At 52.3% G+C, this 19,685-nt stretch overlaps 1 protein-coding gene across 1 annotated transcript in view; it reads right to left on the minus strand.

Moving 5' to 3' along the window:
* Positions 1 to 18,914, minus strand: part of LOC119099637 (calcium-dependent secretion activator-like) — a gene marked incomplete at both ends in the record, with an annotated part of 41,254 nt that extends 22,340 nt beyond the window's left edge. The window contains 10 exon segments of the mRNA XM_037222706.1: positions 8,503 to 8,514; positions 8,840 to 8,940; positions 8,943 to 9,029; positions 12,496 to 12,549; positions 12,551 to 12,616; positions 12,618 to 12,637; positions 14,662 to 14,850; positions 15,163 to 15,183; positions 16,157 to 16,332; positions 18,808 to 18,914. Of these exon segments, the coding sequence (XP_037078601.1) occupies positions 8,503 to 8,514; positions 8,840 to 8,940; positions 8,943 to 9,029; positions 12,496 to 12,549; positions 12,551 to 12,616; positions 12,618 to 12,637; positions 14,662 to 14,850; positions 15,163 to 15,183; positions 16,157 to 16,332; positions 18,808 to 18,914 (833 nt within the window).
* Positions 18,915 to 19,685: the final 771 nt, after the last annotated feature.

A 19,685-nucleotide genomic window follows, 5' to 3' on the forward strand; every position in this document is an offset into this window, starting at 1 on the left:
TCCTCCGCACCAGGAGTCAGGCTGGAATCCACAAACCACAGTTTCGTTCTGGTGGGTGGGGAGGGGAGGGGGGAGGCGGGTGGGACCGGAGGTTAAACTCGGGCCCCGGACGGCGTGGTCAGACGCGGGCGGACCCCGGTCCGTGACCGGAGCCGCGGATGGCCTTCACCGACCATCAGCGGCTCCCCGGGTTATTGGCAATTCGCCTGATAGGAGCGGCGGGCTGCGGCGAAAGACGGCTTTTCGCCATTCTGTCGGCGCCACTTAGACCGGCAATCAGCGAAGCGAAGTAATTGGAAACCCTCGGCTATTTGAAACAGAAACCTCCCTTGGTATCACTACTTCTGAGTGTAAAAACATCACCAAAAGTAGCAACGTTAACGACCTTCGTTCATCGCGCCCGAAGCAGCAGCATTTTGTTTCGTAGAGATCTTGAAGTTTAGATACCGTCTTTCAAGCAACGTTTCTTGATGGATTCCGTTGCCTAGGACAAAACTGACCTTCTCCGTCCCCTATCACCTCTCATTCACTCACGAAGTGGGCCGTTCATTCCTCTCCCTGGCAAATTTCGAATGCATCAAGATAAACCTATTGCCCGGTAACAACCAGCATAAACCGCAATTAATCAAGTCTTCGCGGACGCAAACCGGTGAGAGTCAATGTGCTGACCACATGGTGCTCCGCCGACTCTGTCCTTCTCTCTGCCGCCGGTCTTACCAGGCAGAACGGCACGAGAGGCCAACAACTGCTCGTGACTCCCAACATGGCCCGGCTCGATCCACTCTCCTCCGCCACCGCGCCAGGCTCAGACATGACATGCCCCGGGTCACGTGCCACGCCCCAGCTGACCCTCACAGATGTATGCACACCTCGAGACCCGTCTGGAGGCTGGTGTCGGGTGTGTCTTCGGTGGTTACGCGACATTGTGGCGCACACGTGGTGGAGTGACTCCGCTACAGGTGAGAGTTGGAAGGCACCGAGCTTCTTAGAATGTGTATTTTCATGTTGCTTCTCTCCCTTCGGAAGAGATATGATACCTGAAGTCGAATGACGTCCCTAACGCGGTTGGTTGCACCGATCCGTACGGCTGAAGGCAAGCAATGGCTGCTACTAGAGCACTTCACGGGTTGGATCAATCCACGGACTGTGGATCAAACTGCAGGCTAGATTGAGCCGGATCAGAAATTTCCACCAAAACATGGATAAGGACCGGAACACATTTTCAAATTTGTCGGCTCACATAGACTGGGACTGAAAAACAATCAGATGGAAATTGTCACCTAATAGTCTACAAAATGCTGAATGAAAACAACGACTCAGAAAAAGGACCTTTAAACCAACAAAAATACAGGATTGTCGGTTTCAAGTGATGCATTTGCGGGCTACATAGTACATCACTCAGCCATATATTCCACAACAGATTTTCTGATGAACAGATCGCATTGACAAATTGTGAATGAGTGATCCTTATGTAGGTATGGTCACTTATTCATAGAAATATGTGCACAACTCTAGTTATGGAAAGTTAGTGCGATCATCCCCTCCAATGTTACTAAAAAGTATAATGATCTAATAGCATATCGCATAGCACAGCTACGATTCATTCTGCTTTATCAGCAGTGTCATTTAACCCCGGTGGATAACATTGCATCTTAGAGTTGTAAAAAACTGGACAGGAGCATGTTTTGTTGGTAGAAAGCGCGTTTATATAAGTTGTTCAGTGCATTAGCGAGGAACATTATTCACATGGATAAGACAGTAGTATTAGCATTATTCCTAAAAAAAAGCAGGAGAATGGAGGCATAGTTAGGTTAACCTTTCGGCAACACTGCCTTTATCAAAACAACACCAGAAGTCTTCTATTGTTTCGATAAATACATCTTGCCGAATATCAACCTAACTATATCTCCATTCTCCTGTTTTCCGAGGAATAAGGCTAATACTACTGTCTTATCTAAGTAAAAAGCATGCCATTAAGCTTTTAAATACAAGCGCCTGTCAGAGGAAATTTCAACAATGGGAAAAGGAAATTAAGTAGCATTTGAGATTTCGGCGATGGGGTTCAAAAACGGTGCAATTGTTTCATTCTCCTGAATGAAAGTATCTCAGGCACCCCCCAGTGGAGAGTCGCGTGCGTTGATTTAACTTGAACGCGCCCGGTAATCTACCAGGAAATTATAGCAGCAGTTTACGGTTGTTTCATCAGCTGGTGTGTTCGAGGCCGGACACACACAAAAATTCTCGTACGTGAGGTGAGGCGGCCTTTTAGTTTTTTTCAGAGGGTGCACTGGATGAGGGCCGCACTATGCTTGTGAACTGTGTGCCGTTGAAACTGTCCAGTGGCAAGTGCAGGTATGTTGCACCTGGCCTTGAGTCTGAAAAGGCTAGAAAATATGCGCATACATTTAGGTTATTGAAACCAGAAGCGATTTTAGCTCCTGCGATATGGCGGTGCGTGTGAATTATGGGCAAGTAACTTTTATATGAAAAGTAATGTGACCAGCTTTTTCTATTTGGATCTTTATCCAAAATTGCGCCACCAATAAACGCCGTGCTGTTTTAATTATCTTAACATCGACTGGTTCACGACGGCTCATCGCACTCTATTTTTCAATGTATGAACAAAATCTGCTGTTAAAACTTTTAAAAGCATGTAACGTGGAGGCGGATTGACGGATTCATTTGACCATTTTTTCTCCCTGTAAGTCGGACCAGACCAGATTGCGCTGAGCGGTATGGGAAAAGTGGATTGGCGGCGGATTGGATCTGGACTAGCCAGACTGGACTGGACCGGATCCTGAACATTACATTCGTGAATTGCTCTACGCTCCTGTAGTCGTTATGCATACTTTTAGTTTTCACCAGTGCACGAGATACGTGACAACTATGATAGATGGTGACTCAACATAAAAATAAGGCTGTATTCGTCCGCAAGCTGCCCATCGGCCTTTATTTTCTCATTCGCGCCTAGTCCTGCATCGTCGCAGTGCCCCGCTTATCCGGGTCAGACTGCATATATCTGCCACGGGCGGATTGAAATGACCTCTGTCGGGCGGCCACGAGCGAACTGAAGTGACCCCTGCCGGACAGCCACGGGCGGACTGAACAGGTGACACCATACCGAGAACGCCGCCCGACCGCCCTCACAAGACCCGAAGACGGATTGCTGTGCGACCAGTATTGGAAGCGCAGGACTCCCAGATACACGTTGTCTGGTCCCACCATTTCCAATCTGTTTCATCCGATATCTCTGAAATGGTCACTGCTGGCCGAAAGAGCTCTCACCACTAAACAGAGCTGCATATTTCTGGCACTGAGCACACTCCCAGCCGAACAAGACGAGGCGGGCCCCGGCGGATCATACGGCATGCTATCTTCAGCCACATCCGTCAAAAGTGCAGGTGAATCGGCCTCGCAGCAAGCTGTATGTACATCGTAAGGCCGTTACCAACACTGGGTGGCCTTCAACGCCACTCAGCAATGCATGATGCTGAGCGCCTCAAGCGAACACACGTACACACACACGTACACACACACACATACACGCAGTGGTGGCGCAGTTAACTAGGACATCCTCAAACCCATGCCACATCATATCTACAACACGGACGGCCAGTTAGATGGATCGCTGGTCTACGTCTGAGGCGCGCGGAGCGTTCTTCAGGCGTGCCGACGCCGCCGGCGACAGCTGACGCGCCGCTCAAGGCGGGGCTGGTACGACCCGAGCACGCATGCGGCCTCGGTACGACCCGAGCGCCGATCCGAGGGCGCATGCGGCCTCGGTACGACGCGAGAGCGCATGCGGCCTCGGTACGACCCGAGCGCGCATGCGGCCTCGGTGCGACGCGAGAGCGCGTGCGGCCTCGGTACGACCCGAGAGCGCGTGCGGCCTCGGTACGACCCGAGAGCGCGTGCGGCCTCGGTAAGACGCGAGGGCGCATGCGGTCTCGGCGGACGGCGGCGCGTCCTCTCAAAACCCCACAAAAAAACACATTCACATCGTGAAAAAGGGCGACAGCGCGGCGCCTCTTCCTATCCACAGTGGCGCGTGGTCATATACAGGGGCTCGGCGGCGACGTCGCCAGGCACCATCCAGGGACAGACTTCGCATGCAGAAGAGTCTATACTGGCTGGGGAACGGGGCGTCCTGATGAGGACGCGGCAGTCGCGCCAAGCCTATGAAGAGACTACGTAAGCTGTGGGATGTTGCCACAGGGTGGACACCCAGTCGATACATCGACGTGGAGAAAGCGCTGCAGGTCGGGATATTGTGAGTGTTCCGTGTTCTAGAAATGGGGAGACAGAGTCCGAACTCAAGACGCCGTGAAATACGCAAGAGATGATACTAACCCGATGTTGATGCTGCCATCCTCTTGAACGCTATGGTAAAATGTAAGTGTGATGTTAGTGTGGGGCCAGTACAGGCGCATGTAATGTTTCACTGTAGATACAAAATCAATGTACAAACTGAGTTATAAAAAGCATGCACTGTTTGAAAGAAGAACGATGTTTATGGTGAACTATGTGAACCAAGCCGTCATGACCAGCAACTAAAAACAGGTGAAACGGGCACATCACTAAGAACTAAATCCAGGCAGGGATGCACATTTTAACCAACGCAGGAAAACTATGTTTTATATTGTACGGCAGATGTAGCAAAACCTTGCGACGAGGTCACTCCCAGCACCACTTTATTTGGGGGAGGACGCAACTTCCTTCGTGATTTTTTTTTTTAATCGCGCCGTGTAAGTAAACACATATGCGTACAGGTTTCTTTGTCTTCTTTAACCAAAAGATCATTTGTGTGGGCCTTTCACTGCAAGAGCACTGCTCCGTTATCGTCTGCCATGGCGCGACAGGGCTTGTGGCCACTTAATTTAGCTGTCATAGTACTTACATGTCAGCCTTTGCTGTCCGAAAACACAAATCGTTTGCCAGCCAGGAGCTTCTGTCAGAGTGTCACGTTTCACGCAGCGCAAAACACCGAGCCTTATTATGTGTAACAACCTTTCTTATCCGTATCTATGGAATAATATCCAAACACTTATGAAAAATATGAAAAGCAAGCTTTTCGCACGATGCAGAAAACATCACCCTAAATATCCCAGTGGTAAACGATTCAGTTCCTTAAAAGCAAGGGTATATGAACTTGTCATGCAAAAAACATGATAACCAGCTCACTTTTCCCTTTTGATTTTAGCATGGGAATGTGAAGATCGCGAAATTCATTGGTGAACGCATAATGATCTTAAACCATTTATTTTAATAAATATGTTGCGGGTGGTTTGTCAAGTGCGACATAAAGGCAGCATGGGCTAGTAAGCCATTCCTGATGGTCCGTCGCTTCACTCCATGCACTTCGCGAGCTTTCTGCACACCTTTTTTCTTGCAGCAGGTATAATAACGTTTTTTAATGTTATCACTCCAAGTAACTGAAGATGCGTACAGTTTTCAGGAATCTATTCCGACGTAGTTGTGTTCTCACCACGCCAACCGACGCCCACAAAGGTCCGTTAGGTGCAGGGCAAGACGACCGAGTTCTACCCCCCCCCCCCCTACCCCTCCCCGCCCGCCGCCGATGACGTCGCATGGGATCACGGTCCGAGCCCACCGCCGGCGTCGGGCGAAGCACGCACGTGCTGGCCGGTGGCGGCGGCGGTGCTCGAATCGAGTCAGCGGCCCGGCTTGACCACGTGCTGACCGGCCGTGGCCGGGTCCGACTCCGCCGGCGCGGGCCGAGCCTGCGTCACCTGACCGCGTGCTGACCGGCCGTGGCCGGGTCTGACCCCGCCGGGCGCGGGCCGAGCCTGCGTCACCTGACCGCGTGCTGACCGGCCGTGGCCGGGTCTGACCCCGCCGGGCACCGGCGAGCCTGCGTCACCTGACCGCGTGCTGACCGGCCGTGGCCGGGTCCGACCCCGCCGGGCGCGGGCCAAGCCTGCGTCAGCTGACCGCGTGCTGACCGGCCGGCAGCGGCGCCGACGGCCCGGCGCTCGATACCGGCCGGCCCGGAGCCGAGGCGGAACACGGCCACGGCCGGCCACGCCGTACGCCGTGGCGTGCCGCGGCCGTGTGAGGCCGCCGCTGAGGGCAGCGCTCGACACGCCGTTTGTGACGTGTCATAGGCGGGGATCTGTGGCCTGTCAGTCAGCTGGTGTCTAAATGGTGCGCAGTCTCGTCGCAAGGCATGCGAGTGTTTCAAGCTGGGAACGAGACGCACGGCCTGGGCGCAAACGCACGGCTCGCAATTTGACGCCCGCGAGGCAGCGCCGAAACTGAAGATTTATTTCAGCACGAGGACCTGGATGATATGGCCATACAGGGATGGTCTTTATGCTGGCGGCGCTGTGTTAGATTGCCCCCAAAGAGCCCCCTGTCTTTTATGGTGCACCCTACATTATGCAGGCGCCATAGTAAAACAAGACAAGCTGTTTAGGATGTAGGCCAATCCACGGCAAATCATCCGCAGGGTGACACGACACCCCTCTTCCAATTTGACGAATACACAGCTATGGATAAATTACGCATCCAAATTACGATTCTGCAAGTTTTAGAGCCATCTGCTCCTAGTTACCACTAAGGAACTGGGAGCAGATGAGCACACGTGATGACGCCAAAAAGCTCTTTTTTATCTCGCCCTAGCGAAAACAGTTTGTGCAGTATAATGTTTTGGGGAAAATGCATCAGAAGGCTACATTTTTTCTGAAGCATGGTTGGATATCACTTTTAAGTCAACTAGGTACATAAAGTGGCCTAGTTTTACCTTTGACCTCATTTCTGTAAAACATGGGGACTCCAATCTTATGTCTAGTGATATCCAATTTAAAACCAATTTATGGCCGTTAAGGCTAAAAAACGATGCGATTCGTTCTGGATGAGTCGGAAATTGTATGTGAAGATTGGCGGATCCCACACCATAAGCCGACCGGAGAGTATCCGGTGACCGGGCGATCTTGAAGCCATTCATTTTAATCTTAAACCCAGTTTCTTTGACAGTCTTCAGGAGCACTGTAACAATGCCTGAACAAAAAGGGCGTGCCTGTCAATCGACCTTACGTACCTGTCGTCCCTTACGAGTCGCGCAATGACAGCGTCGTTCAGGGTCATCACAGCACATCTTTTTTTCCTCTTTTTTAATTTGGTCCGAATCCTTTGAATGGATGGATTTCTGGGATCAGCGCTCACGCTGAGCAGTGCTTGTTGTGTGAGCCCTGACCCCCACCACCCGATAGCGCAGTTCCAGGCAGCGGCAGAATTTAGTGGCGAAAGCTTAACGTGCCGCAATGCTCGGCACGGTCCGTCCTGTCCTCTGACGTCAACTGACCTTTAGCGCGACCGCTGCCACCGGCCGCAGGCCATACCTGCCAAGGGCAAATAGCGAGCGCCCTAAAGCGACTCGAACCCATCCCGCCACGGATGGGCGAGTCGGAATGCAGGCGCTCTAACCAACTGAACCACCGGGACGGACATAATAACCAGCACATCAATAACCATCATATAGCGTTGAACTAAACTTCATCATAAGATAAACGAATGACTGGTCTAAAGATGCATTATTTGTTCCTAGCCTAGCTTGGAGCCGCGGCAGAGATCCGTGACAGAACTGTCTGCGTGCCGCTGTAACTGATGAACCGATGGACTAATAATATATGGCTGCACACCATGCCTTTGAAAATGGGTTGGTTCTCTAACTACATGACTCGAGATGAATATCAGATAAGCACGGTCGATGAAAAGGCACTCTACATTTTTTTAATTGTTTCATAGTGCCCCGGTTTGATTTCGAGGTCAAGGTCACAGTTCCGGACGCAGGGAGCCGATCGCGCCTGGTCACCCGACACTGGCCGGTCGGGTGTAGCGCCGTGCATGATCCGCCAATGCTCAAATTCGATTTCCGGCAGGTCTAGAAGAGATCCCATCGATTTATCTTGTTTGGCCCGAACGGAAATAAAATGGTCCTCAATTGCATATCAGTTTGCAGAAAATGGAGGATGCCACGTTTTCCAAAGGGTACCATGTGACGACACCATGTTTTCACCTCTGGTACAGGTGACCTCGTCCTAAAATACAGTTAGAAAACGTGCCGCACATCTTTGCCCTTATTCCAGGTTATTGCCGTTCGGGCATACACCACATACTTTGCAAACTTCAAGAATCTAGTGAGGGCTTTCTGTGGTTTCCATGAGATGCATATGGACGAGTCTGTGCTGTACTGCAGGCAGCGGACGCTATTGTCGAAGTCAAATTACTCGCCCAAACCAGCTTGCCGTAATTGTTTCTGGAATGTTATTCCAACAAATTCTGGGATGGCAGCTTTTAAGTTAACAAAACAAACGGAAGCAAAATCATGATTTTACGGGCGGTATGCTGACCAATACGCAGCCATACCATACAGTCCTGAAGCATGTGGGGTTTACCGTGGGACTGCATTTTGCATATGATGACCTTTATGGTTCTTACCCGACCTAAACATAACATGAATGCGATGATTTAAGCAGCAGCTTGAAGAAATTACTTAAACGACACGGACGTTAAGCTGCTAAATTATTTCCCCGCAGCCGCATAAGCAAACGACTGAAAACCACCCGCTTTTAATCAAGCACAACAATCAGAAGCTGATGGCCATTCAACGACAACCCGTTATGAGGGCAGGCGCTCGCTGCGCGGCAACATAGCAATCAATGTCCATGTTCTGGGAGGCAGATCGCCAGGAGGGTACACGTAAGAAAACGGACGCGCCTGTACGGGGCTAACCGTGGGACACGTCAGAAACACGAAAAGCCAGTCAGAGAGAACATCACGGTCGCTGTGTGGGCGGCACCGGCCGCCGACTGCCCACCTGTTGCCGTGCACGTGGCTGGCGCAGAAGGAGAAGCTGCAGTGATGAGCATGGGGGTCGATCATGCTACCCTTCTCGCTGTGCGCTAGCAGGTCGCGGCAGGTAGGGCCAGGTGGCGGAAGCAGGTGCGCACGCCGTAGCGGGCGCAGTACTCATCCATGACGAACACCTGGCCGGGGCTGAGCCAGCCCTGCCGACGCCACACATGTGCTCAGTCGGCGCCGCTCGCTGAGGCGGCGGCCGCTCGCCCGCCGTCTCTCCGACTGAGGGCACTCAGCGGGATCAGCGATGCAGCGATGAACCCCACTTACTCGCGCAACAGAGCTGACGCGGGGCAGCCAGTGGTAATCCAAACCGAATTATTAATACAACACATCAAACTGACATATTTAGAAAAAATTCATGCTGGTACAGCTGTTTGTTTCTGCATGCAGTAGTTCGCGAATTCCTTGCTTTTTTGTCTTGATGTCAGCCATCCCGTGTCTTGACTGCATACCGGTCATGATCAGTAGTGCCATGCGAGGCCGCGTCAGGTCACCCAAAGAAGCTGTGAGGTCAGCGTCAAGCATGGTACCGAAATCCGTTTACGGACGCCCACTTGTGATACACAGGTCGGTGCAACAGACACGTTTCCAAGCCTGCGTATTTCTAGGTCACGCAACCTGGGACGGTAGGTACATCACATCCAATGAAATGGTTTGACTTCGGCCGAGTTCAGTCTTGTCAGCCAGCAATCAAACCTTGACCTTGTGACAAGGTTCTAAATCGCTAAATCCGGGCCCTTTTTCTTCGGTGCTGGTTATTCAGCTAGGCAGTCATTTCGGCAGGAACTAGAGGGCCCTGAGTTTCCTGCTACCCGGCGATTTTCTCCAGGGCAAAAAATGCGTGCTTGTGCCCCGTTTTGGGAGCACAGTCAATAAGACGCTTTGAACGGCCTGCTACATTATCAGTCGTGCGGCAGACGTTGACTGACGATGCCTCGGTGAGACTGATCAGGCCTGTGACTTACCCTTTGAAGCGTTCCGATCCGGAAATTGATCCCAAGATTAAAGGAAGAGCGATTCCTTTGATTCATAGGCGGTCGCGGTTTGGTGACAGACTAAGACGATGGCGTGTTAAGAAACTGTCACCAGTGAATGTCATGTAGCTATTCGCTTTTGGGGAATTTTGAACATTAAATCGAGCTTTACAAATACTATGTTGCTTTCCAGGAGTAAGAACAAAATTTGAACCAACCTGCACTAAAATGCAGCTGTATTTGAGACGTTATCATTATGGGTTGGTTTTCATACAACTACAAAGTGAACGGCAAAATACAATAACACATGAATTTGGGAAAGTGATAAATTTTCACTTCAACGCATGTAATTAAACAGGGTACCAGCAGAGTTATCAACTGCACGTTTCGGTATGATGTTGCATTTATGAGGCTCTGCAGATGATTGCATAACCGCAAATTTGGATACTTCGCCTTTCTTGAATTTCAGCTTAGGGATTCATGTCGTTAGCAAGGATGTGCGACACAGGCTGGAGGGGTGCTGCCTTTGCTAGGACCGGTGCATCTCGCCACGCGCACTGCTCCCTATGGGACACCAGATACCGTCAGCTAGACACGCAACCCAATCTGGCCGGGTATTAAATTCATCGCGTAATGCATGATTTCATCAGCGTTACGCGTGGCCAGGCAGCCGCCGCATGACCTCCAGCATTGTTTTAAAGAACATCACCAGCCCTGAGCCGTCCACATGACATCGCATACGCGAAAGAAATGCGTGGATGGTTAGTGCATGGGGTGTAACCCTGCTGACAAGCCCCGTACAACGTGTACAAAAACTAAGAGCATATGGTAACGCAAGGGCACATGGTGGTGTCGTTTCTATCCAATTTGTTGAGGAGGTAACCTACGTATTCGTATTTCGATACCGCATGGTAAATGCCGCAAGGGCTAGAGTCCTTTCAGAGTTACACGTCGAGGCAACAATAACGTGATCAGGTTCGGTTTGGACATACTTGATAAATGTGCAGTATTAATTTGAAAGTCGTAACTGTATGAATCTGTGTGAATAAAAAACCCCATGAATAATACAAATTAATCAATTTGCCAACCTCTAAATGCTATCAAGTGATGATCATCGACTGTCCTTTACACACGCACATCCAGGGACAGCTTGTTCTCGCACCGCACCCCATCACCAAGCGCGAATGGTACTGACGGTGGACGGCCGCCACGTCGTGATACATCGGTGGTTGCCTGTGTCACCACACGTATTCGGCTGGCACCTTTGTCGCCGCTACATACGGACAACACATCGCTGCTAAGCGACACCACTGACGAATGAGCTACTTCCCTTTGTCATTGGCAAGCCTACATTCACCAACCCATGTGTGTCCTTCGTTGAACAAGGTCATGGAGTTTTCCACAGCGAGCCGACGCATAGCTGCTTGCGAACATTTCCAATCGAACGGAAAATGACCAATGTCTGTATTCTACCTGCTTACACAGGAGTCATTGTACTGAGCACTACTTTCCCTAGGCTGATTAAGGCCGAGAAAGCACACCGAAAAAAGATGTCGAGGTACATTCTACCGCCGCACAGTCGCGGTCACAGCACGCAACAAACGTCGCGCTTGGTTCTGCATTCCAGGCTTGGCGCTATTTGCCGACCATCAGCAAACAAAAGAACATCCACCACGCTAGATTATTCCGACAAACCAGGTGTCCACGATGCGAGGGGCTCGCCATACTTTGCCTTCGTCGCCCGCACGGCAAACAATTGCGATATAACGTGCAGCCAAACACTGCAACGCATTGTCCGCGCTCTTCGAAAGCAACGGCTTTCAAAACAGCAGCCGACGTACCGAATAAGTCTAGGAGCTTTTAGTGATGATTATATGGCTGGTTGCGGCTGTTGCGAAATAATACGGCTGGGCGTGTAAGCAGAGCGCGTGTTAACAAGGATATGAGGACTCTTTCCTACTTGGTGGTGCAACTGCTAAGCATCCCGCATCGCGCCGCTGACTTCCATGGCCTGTGCCACACGCGGCTGACGACACCCATGGACCGCGTTACACGGAACTGATGAGCCTCAGGTGGGGGTGGCATGACTCAAACGGCGAGGGCAGCCTGGTCGCGGACATTCCGGTGCCACAAGGGTGAGGCTCACGCTCAGGGAAGTGGCTGTCCATGGGGTCAGAGCTTCTGATATCCAGATTCCGGACTCAGAAGCGCAAACCGCCATAGCGACTGATCAGGATGTGCAACTGACAGCCAGCCCCCCCATCACAAATCCTTGTGTATTCAAGACGTTGACCGCATTGCAACAAAATAATCTACTCACGTGATGTTGTCTCTCCACATTCGTGCCCACCCGACTGACACTCTAGCATTCCGACCAAATGCCTCTCAATTAATGCATGCTTGGAACCTTAACAGGCATTCCACTAAGTCAGCCATGCTACACTCCCGTCCCCTGTACCATCGCGCGTACCCTCCCTGACTTAAAACGCCAGTCTGGTGGACCATCACCCGCACCAGCCCCGGTCCTGGTCACCCCGCCCCACCCAGGGTCAGCCCCCGCACAGGGCCACATCCGTCCCGCCCAGCGTCATCCCCGACCCCCGTCCCGGATCAGCCGCCGACCCCGCCCTGGTCTCACCAACGGGCGATTCGGCTCATTGAGGCGGTGCTCCAAAAGTTCAGGGGCCTGCAGGAAACTGGAACAGTGAAGCGTGGTCGAACTTGCACGGGTCGGCCGATATGAACTCGTCCATGCCGTGCCTTTCGGGCACGGTCGGCGTCTGCGGGGGAGACGGTCGGTCGGCGCGAGGCAAGCGACCAGAGAGAGAGACAAACCAACAGTGAAGAGAACAAGGGTCGGTGGGAAACAGCCGGCCGGTACAAAGACGACAGGAAGTGGGGAGACAACCCGCCATCGGGGAGACATGAAACGGTCAATGGAAAGACAAACTGTGAATGAATGAGAATCAGCTGCGTGGCGACAATGGGCGCCAATGAAGCTTTTGTTGGTGCACTCGGCGAGCTATTGAAACGTAACAGCCTTGACTGGAAAGACAAACGGTAAGCAACACCAAATGTTGACTGCCGAAAAGCGGGTGGTAGGCGGCTGTGCAATCTATGAAACGTAATCGTTTACTCTCAATCGCCTGCTTTTTGTGATTGCGTTCAGGTGAGACGCTCGCATATCCTTCCCACATTGGCTTGGATGCATCATGCTGGACCTGGCACTCGATTACCATCTTATTCAAGTGGCAAACTATACTCTTACTACTCTGTGCAGGGGCGTGGGCGTGGCCATATTCTGCTCCCTTCATGCTTTTTGGCCACCATTTTCAAACGATTCGCTGCAGGCTCCTGAAGCTCGGTTACTTTTACCCAAAAAATTGTTTCGCATGTCTCGGCAAAATTTTGAAGGCAAACATTGCCCAAGGGTGACTCCAGAGCTTTACGCCGAAAGTGATGTCCGCTGAAATTTTCCCTTTCCCCGTCCATTTCCATGTCAGCATAGCTGTGGTTATCATTTGTCTGCTCATAGATTATCCCTGGTGGAAATATAACAGAAATGTGAACAAAACGGGTAGTATGATGCTTCAGCCGTACAATTTTGACGCAGGTGGTTTCAGGACAGCAAAAACAGAGGTTTGCCCACGATATGAGGCGATACTGAGGGAGGTAAAGCAAGCAGCGTGGAGGGAGGAAGAACATTACTGAAGTTACAATTACAATTTGCATATTAAAATTACATTCCTGAAGGACATTTTTGGCTGGGTGGCAGAGCACAAAAAGGTATGAAAACTACGAATGCCAAGATGAGAGTGTAGGAAGGTAATTTTCGAGACATGAGAACGGGGCGAGATCTGTCCCTCCCCTAACGTTACCCAACCACTCGACATTGCAAATGCAGTAACACTAAAACATACACCCATCTGTTCCCATCCTATCATCTTGGCACCCGGAGCTCTCACACCTGTATCTCTTGCCACTCATTTCCAGAAAAACTATATTGGTAGCATTCACGTATCGATGGGCGCAAGAATACTTCGCACGTTTCAGGGACATATGAGCTTGCACATAAACCAGAAATGTCTCCGGACACAGAAATGCACAAACAGCCACAAGACAGGTGATCGATGCCGAGGGAGGGTAAATGAAAGCGGCCGGTGTATGAGTCAGCAGCGTACAATTGTGTGACACAATTACTAGTTTGGCTCCTTGATTTGACCATAGGCATGAGGTTGTTTTTTCGGTATTCACTAAGGCTAAATTTCACTGCACGTGCGCGAAATTGCTGCAGTAGTCTGGTTTTTTGATCGCTATATTTCAAATCACGCCTTAGGTTATTTCCCCTAAATCCCCATCGCTAATTTCAGTACACTTAAAATCCACGCAATAGCTGACAGCGGTTCCAGACATGTTCAGAAAAGGTAGTCTGCTTTCTATATTATGGCCAGGAGGCGACGGCCGAGGAAAGCAGTCCGTCGAGCATCCGCATGGGTCGGGGTGCCACCAAGCCTTTCGAGGAGCTACGTAAGAGCCATGCTTAGCGGAGAGCGGCGTCCCCGATGGGTCGTCGGGATATCGTTAGAGGGGTCGTTAAAGGTCAGCGCGTCCAAACTGTCGGAAAAGGCATCCTTAGTGGGGTCATGGCATACCGCTCGCGGGGTCACCAAAGGTCGTCGCGTTCCATGTGGCGGCCGGGGGAGAGCCGGCGGTGTAATTGCGCGGCAGCTGTCCGGTCCGCTGCGCTGGGCAGCGGCAGCCGGCCAGCCGGCCGAGTAGCGTGCCCATCCCACCCAGCGCTTACCGCCCTGCAGCTTGGAGAGGGTAGTGTTCTTGCCCTGGGACATGACTGGCGGCGTGGGCTTGTGGCTCTGGCCGGTGGCGCGGTACATGGCCATGACCCACAGGTGGCACTCGTTTTCGTCCTCGCAGGCGTACAGGATGCCGTCGCCTTCGCGCACCGCGTTGAAGAAGAAGCGGCCGCCCTCCAGGTCTGCCGACCGGTCGCGATCAAGGTCAAGTCCGGTCGGGCAACGACGCCCTTCCGACGGACAGGCGCACACCGGGAAGGGGGCGACCAGACCGCTGTCGCCTGCTCCAGCCCACGGGTGCATGGCGGGAGGTGGAATGTTGTACGTCTTGCTGTACAGCGCTATCCAGAATGGCATGCATGGTTGAAATACGCGCATGTCCACTAAACTATCCTTCAATTATTATGTTCTTTACACACATTGGATAACACATCACACTTGCCGGACGATATAAGGCATGCGTTTTGTGAGCAAGGGATACTCTTAGCTCTTACCCATTCCAACCATCAGTTGAGCTGCAACAAGAGAACAGGGCTGGTCAAAATAGGTCTGTACGCTTGCTGCAACATTACCAAATGAATGCCTTTCATCTCAAGATATTTCGTTCGAAGCAAGTTCACAATGATTCATCAAAACCGGCATAAAACAGAGGATGCTGATATATTTTAAGGGTTGATATTTGTTATGCTTTTTGAGCAGACCTACAGGTGTTCGTGCAAATAGCGTGCGATGTCATGTGCCGCATCATGAGCAGCGCTATGGTCACGTGGACTGACGCCTCGTGACCCCCCTGCCCTCGGTGCCGGTCCCCAGCTGCATCACTGCCGGCGTCAGAGCTCCACAGTCACGTGTCTACACCAGCCACGTGCCGGAAGCCATAGGACCCGCGCTGACGCCTCGCAGAGGTGGCAGGTCGCTGGCGACACGTGACCTCCGACCCTCTCAGGCATATAAACTTAGTTTTAGGGGAGCGCAGACTCCTTCCCGATAGTGTCGCGGCCTGCCCAGAGACGAGCCAGAAGCAAAATTCGATTTGGCGTCCATTAACTTCCACTGATGACTTCAGGGTAAGTTAATTATCGTAATGCTAATGAACTCTGTCTGTCGGTAGGGGTTCTCTCATCTGCCAATCGCGGCAAGCGATGGACATCGAACAGACCGAGACCGATTCCAGGTCAACTCAATCTGGGGCGAGGGGCACCCATAGAATTGTCTGATGCTTCGTTTAATATTGGTTTAACGCTATACATCGCATCGCTACATCGCACATCGCTAACGGACCCAACGCACAGGACATGAACTCGCGGAAGTGAGGATGCGAGCGAGATGTGCCGTTTCTCGACCGCCTTTGCCCCGTCCCCGCAATACTGGACGGTACAACACGACCGTCAGGTAATGACAGCTCCATGATCATGCCGGTGGCGAACGGCAACCTTGACGTCACTGGGAGGTCAGGGCGCGGACTATGACGTCATGGTGATCACCTACCGCTGGCCGGTTCCATGTAGTCAACGGTGTAGCCGTCCAGCTGCATCATCTCGGTCGGCTCCGACTTCTTCTCGCGGTACGTGCACATGGCAAACGTGTACTGTGACACCTGCACGAGCACGAAGTAGCGCCGCTTCCACTTCTTCCAGCACGTCTTCCCCAGACAGTACAGGTAGCTGTGCGGATGAGCAGTGCGTGGGTGACGGTCGAGCACTCCTTAGCGCACTGAAGGCGCTGTCGCCATCGCATGAGTGACAAGGTGCATTCCAACACGAGGATTCAAACGCAAAGATCGTTGTGCGAGACATTGTCATTCAGAATAAGAACGAGAGCGAAAACGAAAATGAGACCCTTGCCATTGAGAACAAGAACGAGACCCCTGCGTGCGGGAAGCTTGTGATTACCGTGCACCTCATTACTTATCACTTTGTTTTGTTCTTTAACACTTGATGGCGTAGCATTCTGTCACACGTTTACTCTCTTCGGACCAGCATCTAACATCAAGGCAAAGCGATGCCCGCGAGGGTGAAGTGGCGAGAGCGGGGTGTGAACAGCATAGGCTTGATGTTCGACTGGCGGCCGTAAGCCGGCAGTCGATGGTCGGGAGGGTTTTATAACTGGCATGCTGCTTAGAAACCGGATGACGGCGTCGACGTGATCATCACACCCCACGGCGCAGCGACCGAGATTACGAGCACCGTCAAGTGCTACAACTCGATTCAGCGCGGTGGAAAATCTCGTCCGCTGTTGCCCGCGGGCCACGCCCGGATAAACGTGTTTCAGATGTAAATTGCACGGAACAGCCTACGACAGCAGAATGTTCTGCATGAATCAGTTTTGGCGTCCAATTTGCCGAAACGTCATGCCGCCTTATCGTCGGGCGAACCGATCGAGCCATCACCTGGTATGATTGGATATCGGGGGACCGCAGTGTTCCGCCGACTCTGACGGTAAGCGCTGAACGGTCCCAGCGTCCCGGCGCCTGGTGGGGCTGTTCAGTCCCAGAGCGGAACGGGACCTCTGCGCGTTCTTATGTGCCGCGGAAAGGTTAGACCATCCAGTCAACGACGGGGCTGCAGGTGTTTTCCCAACACATTTTCAATACGGCTTCCGTTGAAAAGCACATCTCCGGGAAAGAGGGTGTATCTCTGTTGCTAGTGGTCAGCCGGTCTCGTGCTGAGCCTAGGTCAGACTCTGCACTGCTTAGCGTGCGATCGTCTGCGATTGCAACTAACGTAACATGTCACTGATGCGTTCAACACGGCAGTCTGCACACCTAGCCATCGCTCCGGCGGCAGGTCGTGAGGAAAATCGATGGCGTTTGATAGCGCCGATAAACCGATCAGGAGGCGGGTGGAACTCGTGGCCGCGAGGCCGACCGCCGGCGCCGCCGACCATGGGCGCCACCGCCGCTTCCTGCTCAGCTGGCCGCAACCAGCTGCCCGCCGCGGGCAGCTGGTTAAAGGGCAGTCAGTGGGCACTGAGGCGTGCAAGGGACTGCCGCCCCCGCTAGGTTGGCTGACATTTAAAAAGGCAATTGTCTCGGAAATGGAGGCCGGTCGGTCCGGGCGGTGGGCGGTGCGGATGATGAGTGTGCAGGCCCAAATACCACCGGCCGTCGTGGGCCGCGCCTTCCTTGGAGATGTGATCGATAGTGCGAGCAAAGCTATCACGGCCAGCGATGATCTGCTGTCGGGCGATTGTTTGAGCCCCGTTTGAGAGGGAGCCGATTCATGAGATCTGACAGTTGGGCAGTTTATCTCCAGAAACGGCGCTACCTCTGAAAGGATGTCTGAAAGCACACCCAGCGGTGGCAGGGACTTCCGGAGGGAAATGAGACGGGTAACTAGAGAAAGGAGCTGGGACCGAGAACTGAGGCGGACAACTGAGGTAACGAAGATTCAAGCAGAAAACTGAGGTAGGGACCTTAGGTAGATAACTGAAACAGGAAAAAAGAACCGTGAGCTGAGGCGGAGAACAAAGACAAAGAACTGAGGCAGGGAGAGAGCTGAGGCAGAGAAATGAGGTAGGGACCTTAGGCGGGGAACTGAAACAGGAAACAATAGATGGGAGCTGAGGCGCACAACTGATGCAGAGAGCTAAGGCAAGGAAAACTGGGGCGTGCAGAGAACTTAGGCGAGCAGCTGAAACGAGAAACAAGAATCGGGAGAGCTGAGGTGGAGAACTAAGGTAGAGAGAACTGAGGCGGAGAGCTGGGGCAGATAGCTGAAGAAGGGCACAGAGATAAGAACCTGACGCAAGGAGCTGGAAAGGAAAACTGGGGTAAGAATCGAAGGAAAGGAACTGAAGCAGGAAACTGAGGTAAGAAACAGGGACCTGAAGTGTAGACCTGGTAAAAGTACTGAGACAGATAACTAAAAAGGAGGCTGAGGTGAGAGGCTGAAGCAGCGATTAAGACAAGGGAATGATGAAATGAGCTGAAGAAGGGAGCTATGAAAGGCACTGAGGTGATGAAATGGACGATGGACCTGAAGCAGGGTCTTTAGGTGGTGCAAATCAAGAGGGCTGGGAAAGGGGCGCTAAGAAGGGGATACGTGGATGTTGAACGGGATGGGACGACAAAAAGCGGATGTTGAGTGACATAAATGGCATAACGCGGTGACGGAACCGTCCGATGGAGAAGTACTCACCCGCCATGCTTCATGTTCAACGGCTTGTCCATGCGGCAGGCGATCTTGATCTTGAGGTCTTGGTCCTGACCGTTCTTAGGTACGGTCATTTTGTGCCACTCTGGCATCTGGAACGCAGAGCACATCGTCGATGATGCCGGCCGCCGGACCAAGGGCAGATAGAGCCCTGATCGCCGGACCGAGGACAGACAGAGCTACAGCCGCCAGAACAAGGACAGACAGACCTACAGCCGCTGGACCAAGGGCAGGCAGACCTACAGCCGCCAGAACAAGGACAGACAGACCTACAGCAGCCGGACCAAGGGCAGGCAGCCTACAGCCACCGGACCAAGGGCAGGCAGACCTACAGCGCGCCAGAACAAGGACAGACGAAGCCACAGCCGTCGGATTAAGGGTGTACGGAGCCACAGCCGTCGGACCAAGATCAAGCACGGAATCCCGCTGCTCGGATCATGGCCAGCCAAAGCCGGCTCTCTGAACCGCGCGGCACAGCAATAAACGAAACAGGCGACGCGTCGCGCGAAAACGAGCTCACGGCGCCTATTTCATCAGGATGGTGTTCGTGCCAGTCATATGGTAACACATGTGAGGACTGATCATGCTGAGGACTGAGGTACAGAGCATGACTGGACTTTCCTGTACGTCGGTTCATGGTCCTGTGCCACTATCGACCGCCTCCGTATGGAAGAGTAGTGTCATGGGAGGCGCGCTGTACCAAATCACTGCCAGCACCGCTAACAGCTAGCGGAGGTTTCTTAGTCGTTATTGAATGCAGTCCATAATCATCACGATACGCAGATCAGCATAACCCTCAGTGCTTTAGAAAAAAAATATGGGGTGCGATGCTACATTCCGTTACATTCCACCGATAAATCTCT

Source organism: Pollicipes pollicipes, unplaced genomic scaffold (assembly GCF_011947565.3).
Source record: "Pollicipes pollicipes isolate AB1234 unplaced genomic scaffold, Ppol_2.1 Scaffold_4756;HRSCAF=5615_pilon_pilon_pilon, whole genome shotgun sequence".
NCBI classification, from domain to species: Eukaryota; Metazoa; Arthropoda; class Thecostraca; order Pollicipedomorpha; family Pollicipedidae; genus Pollicipes; species Pollicipes pollicipes.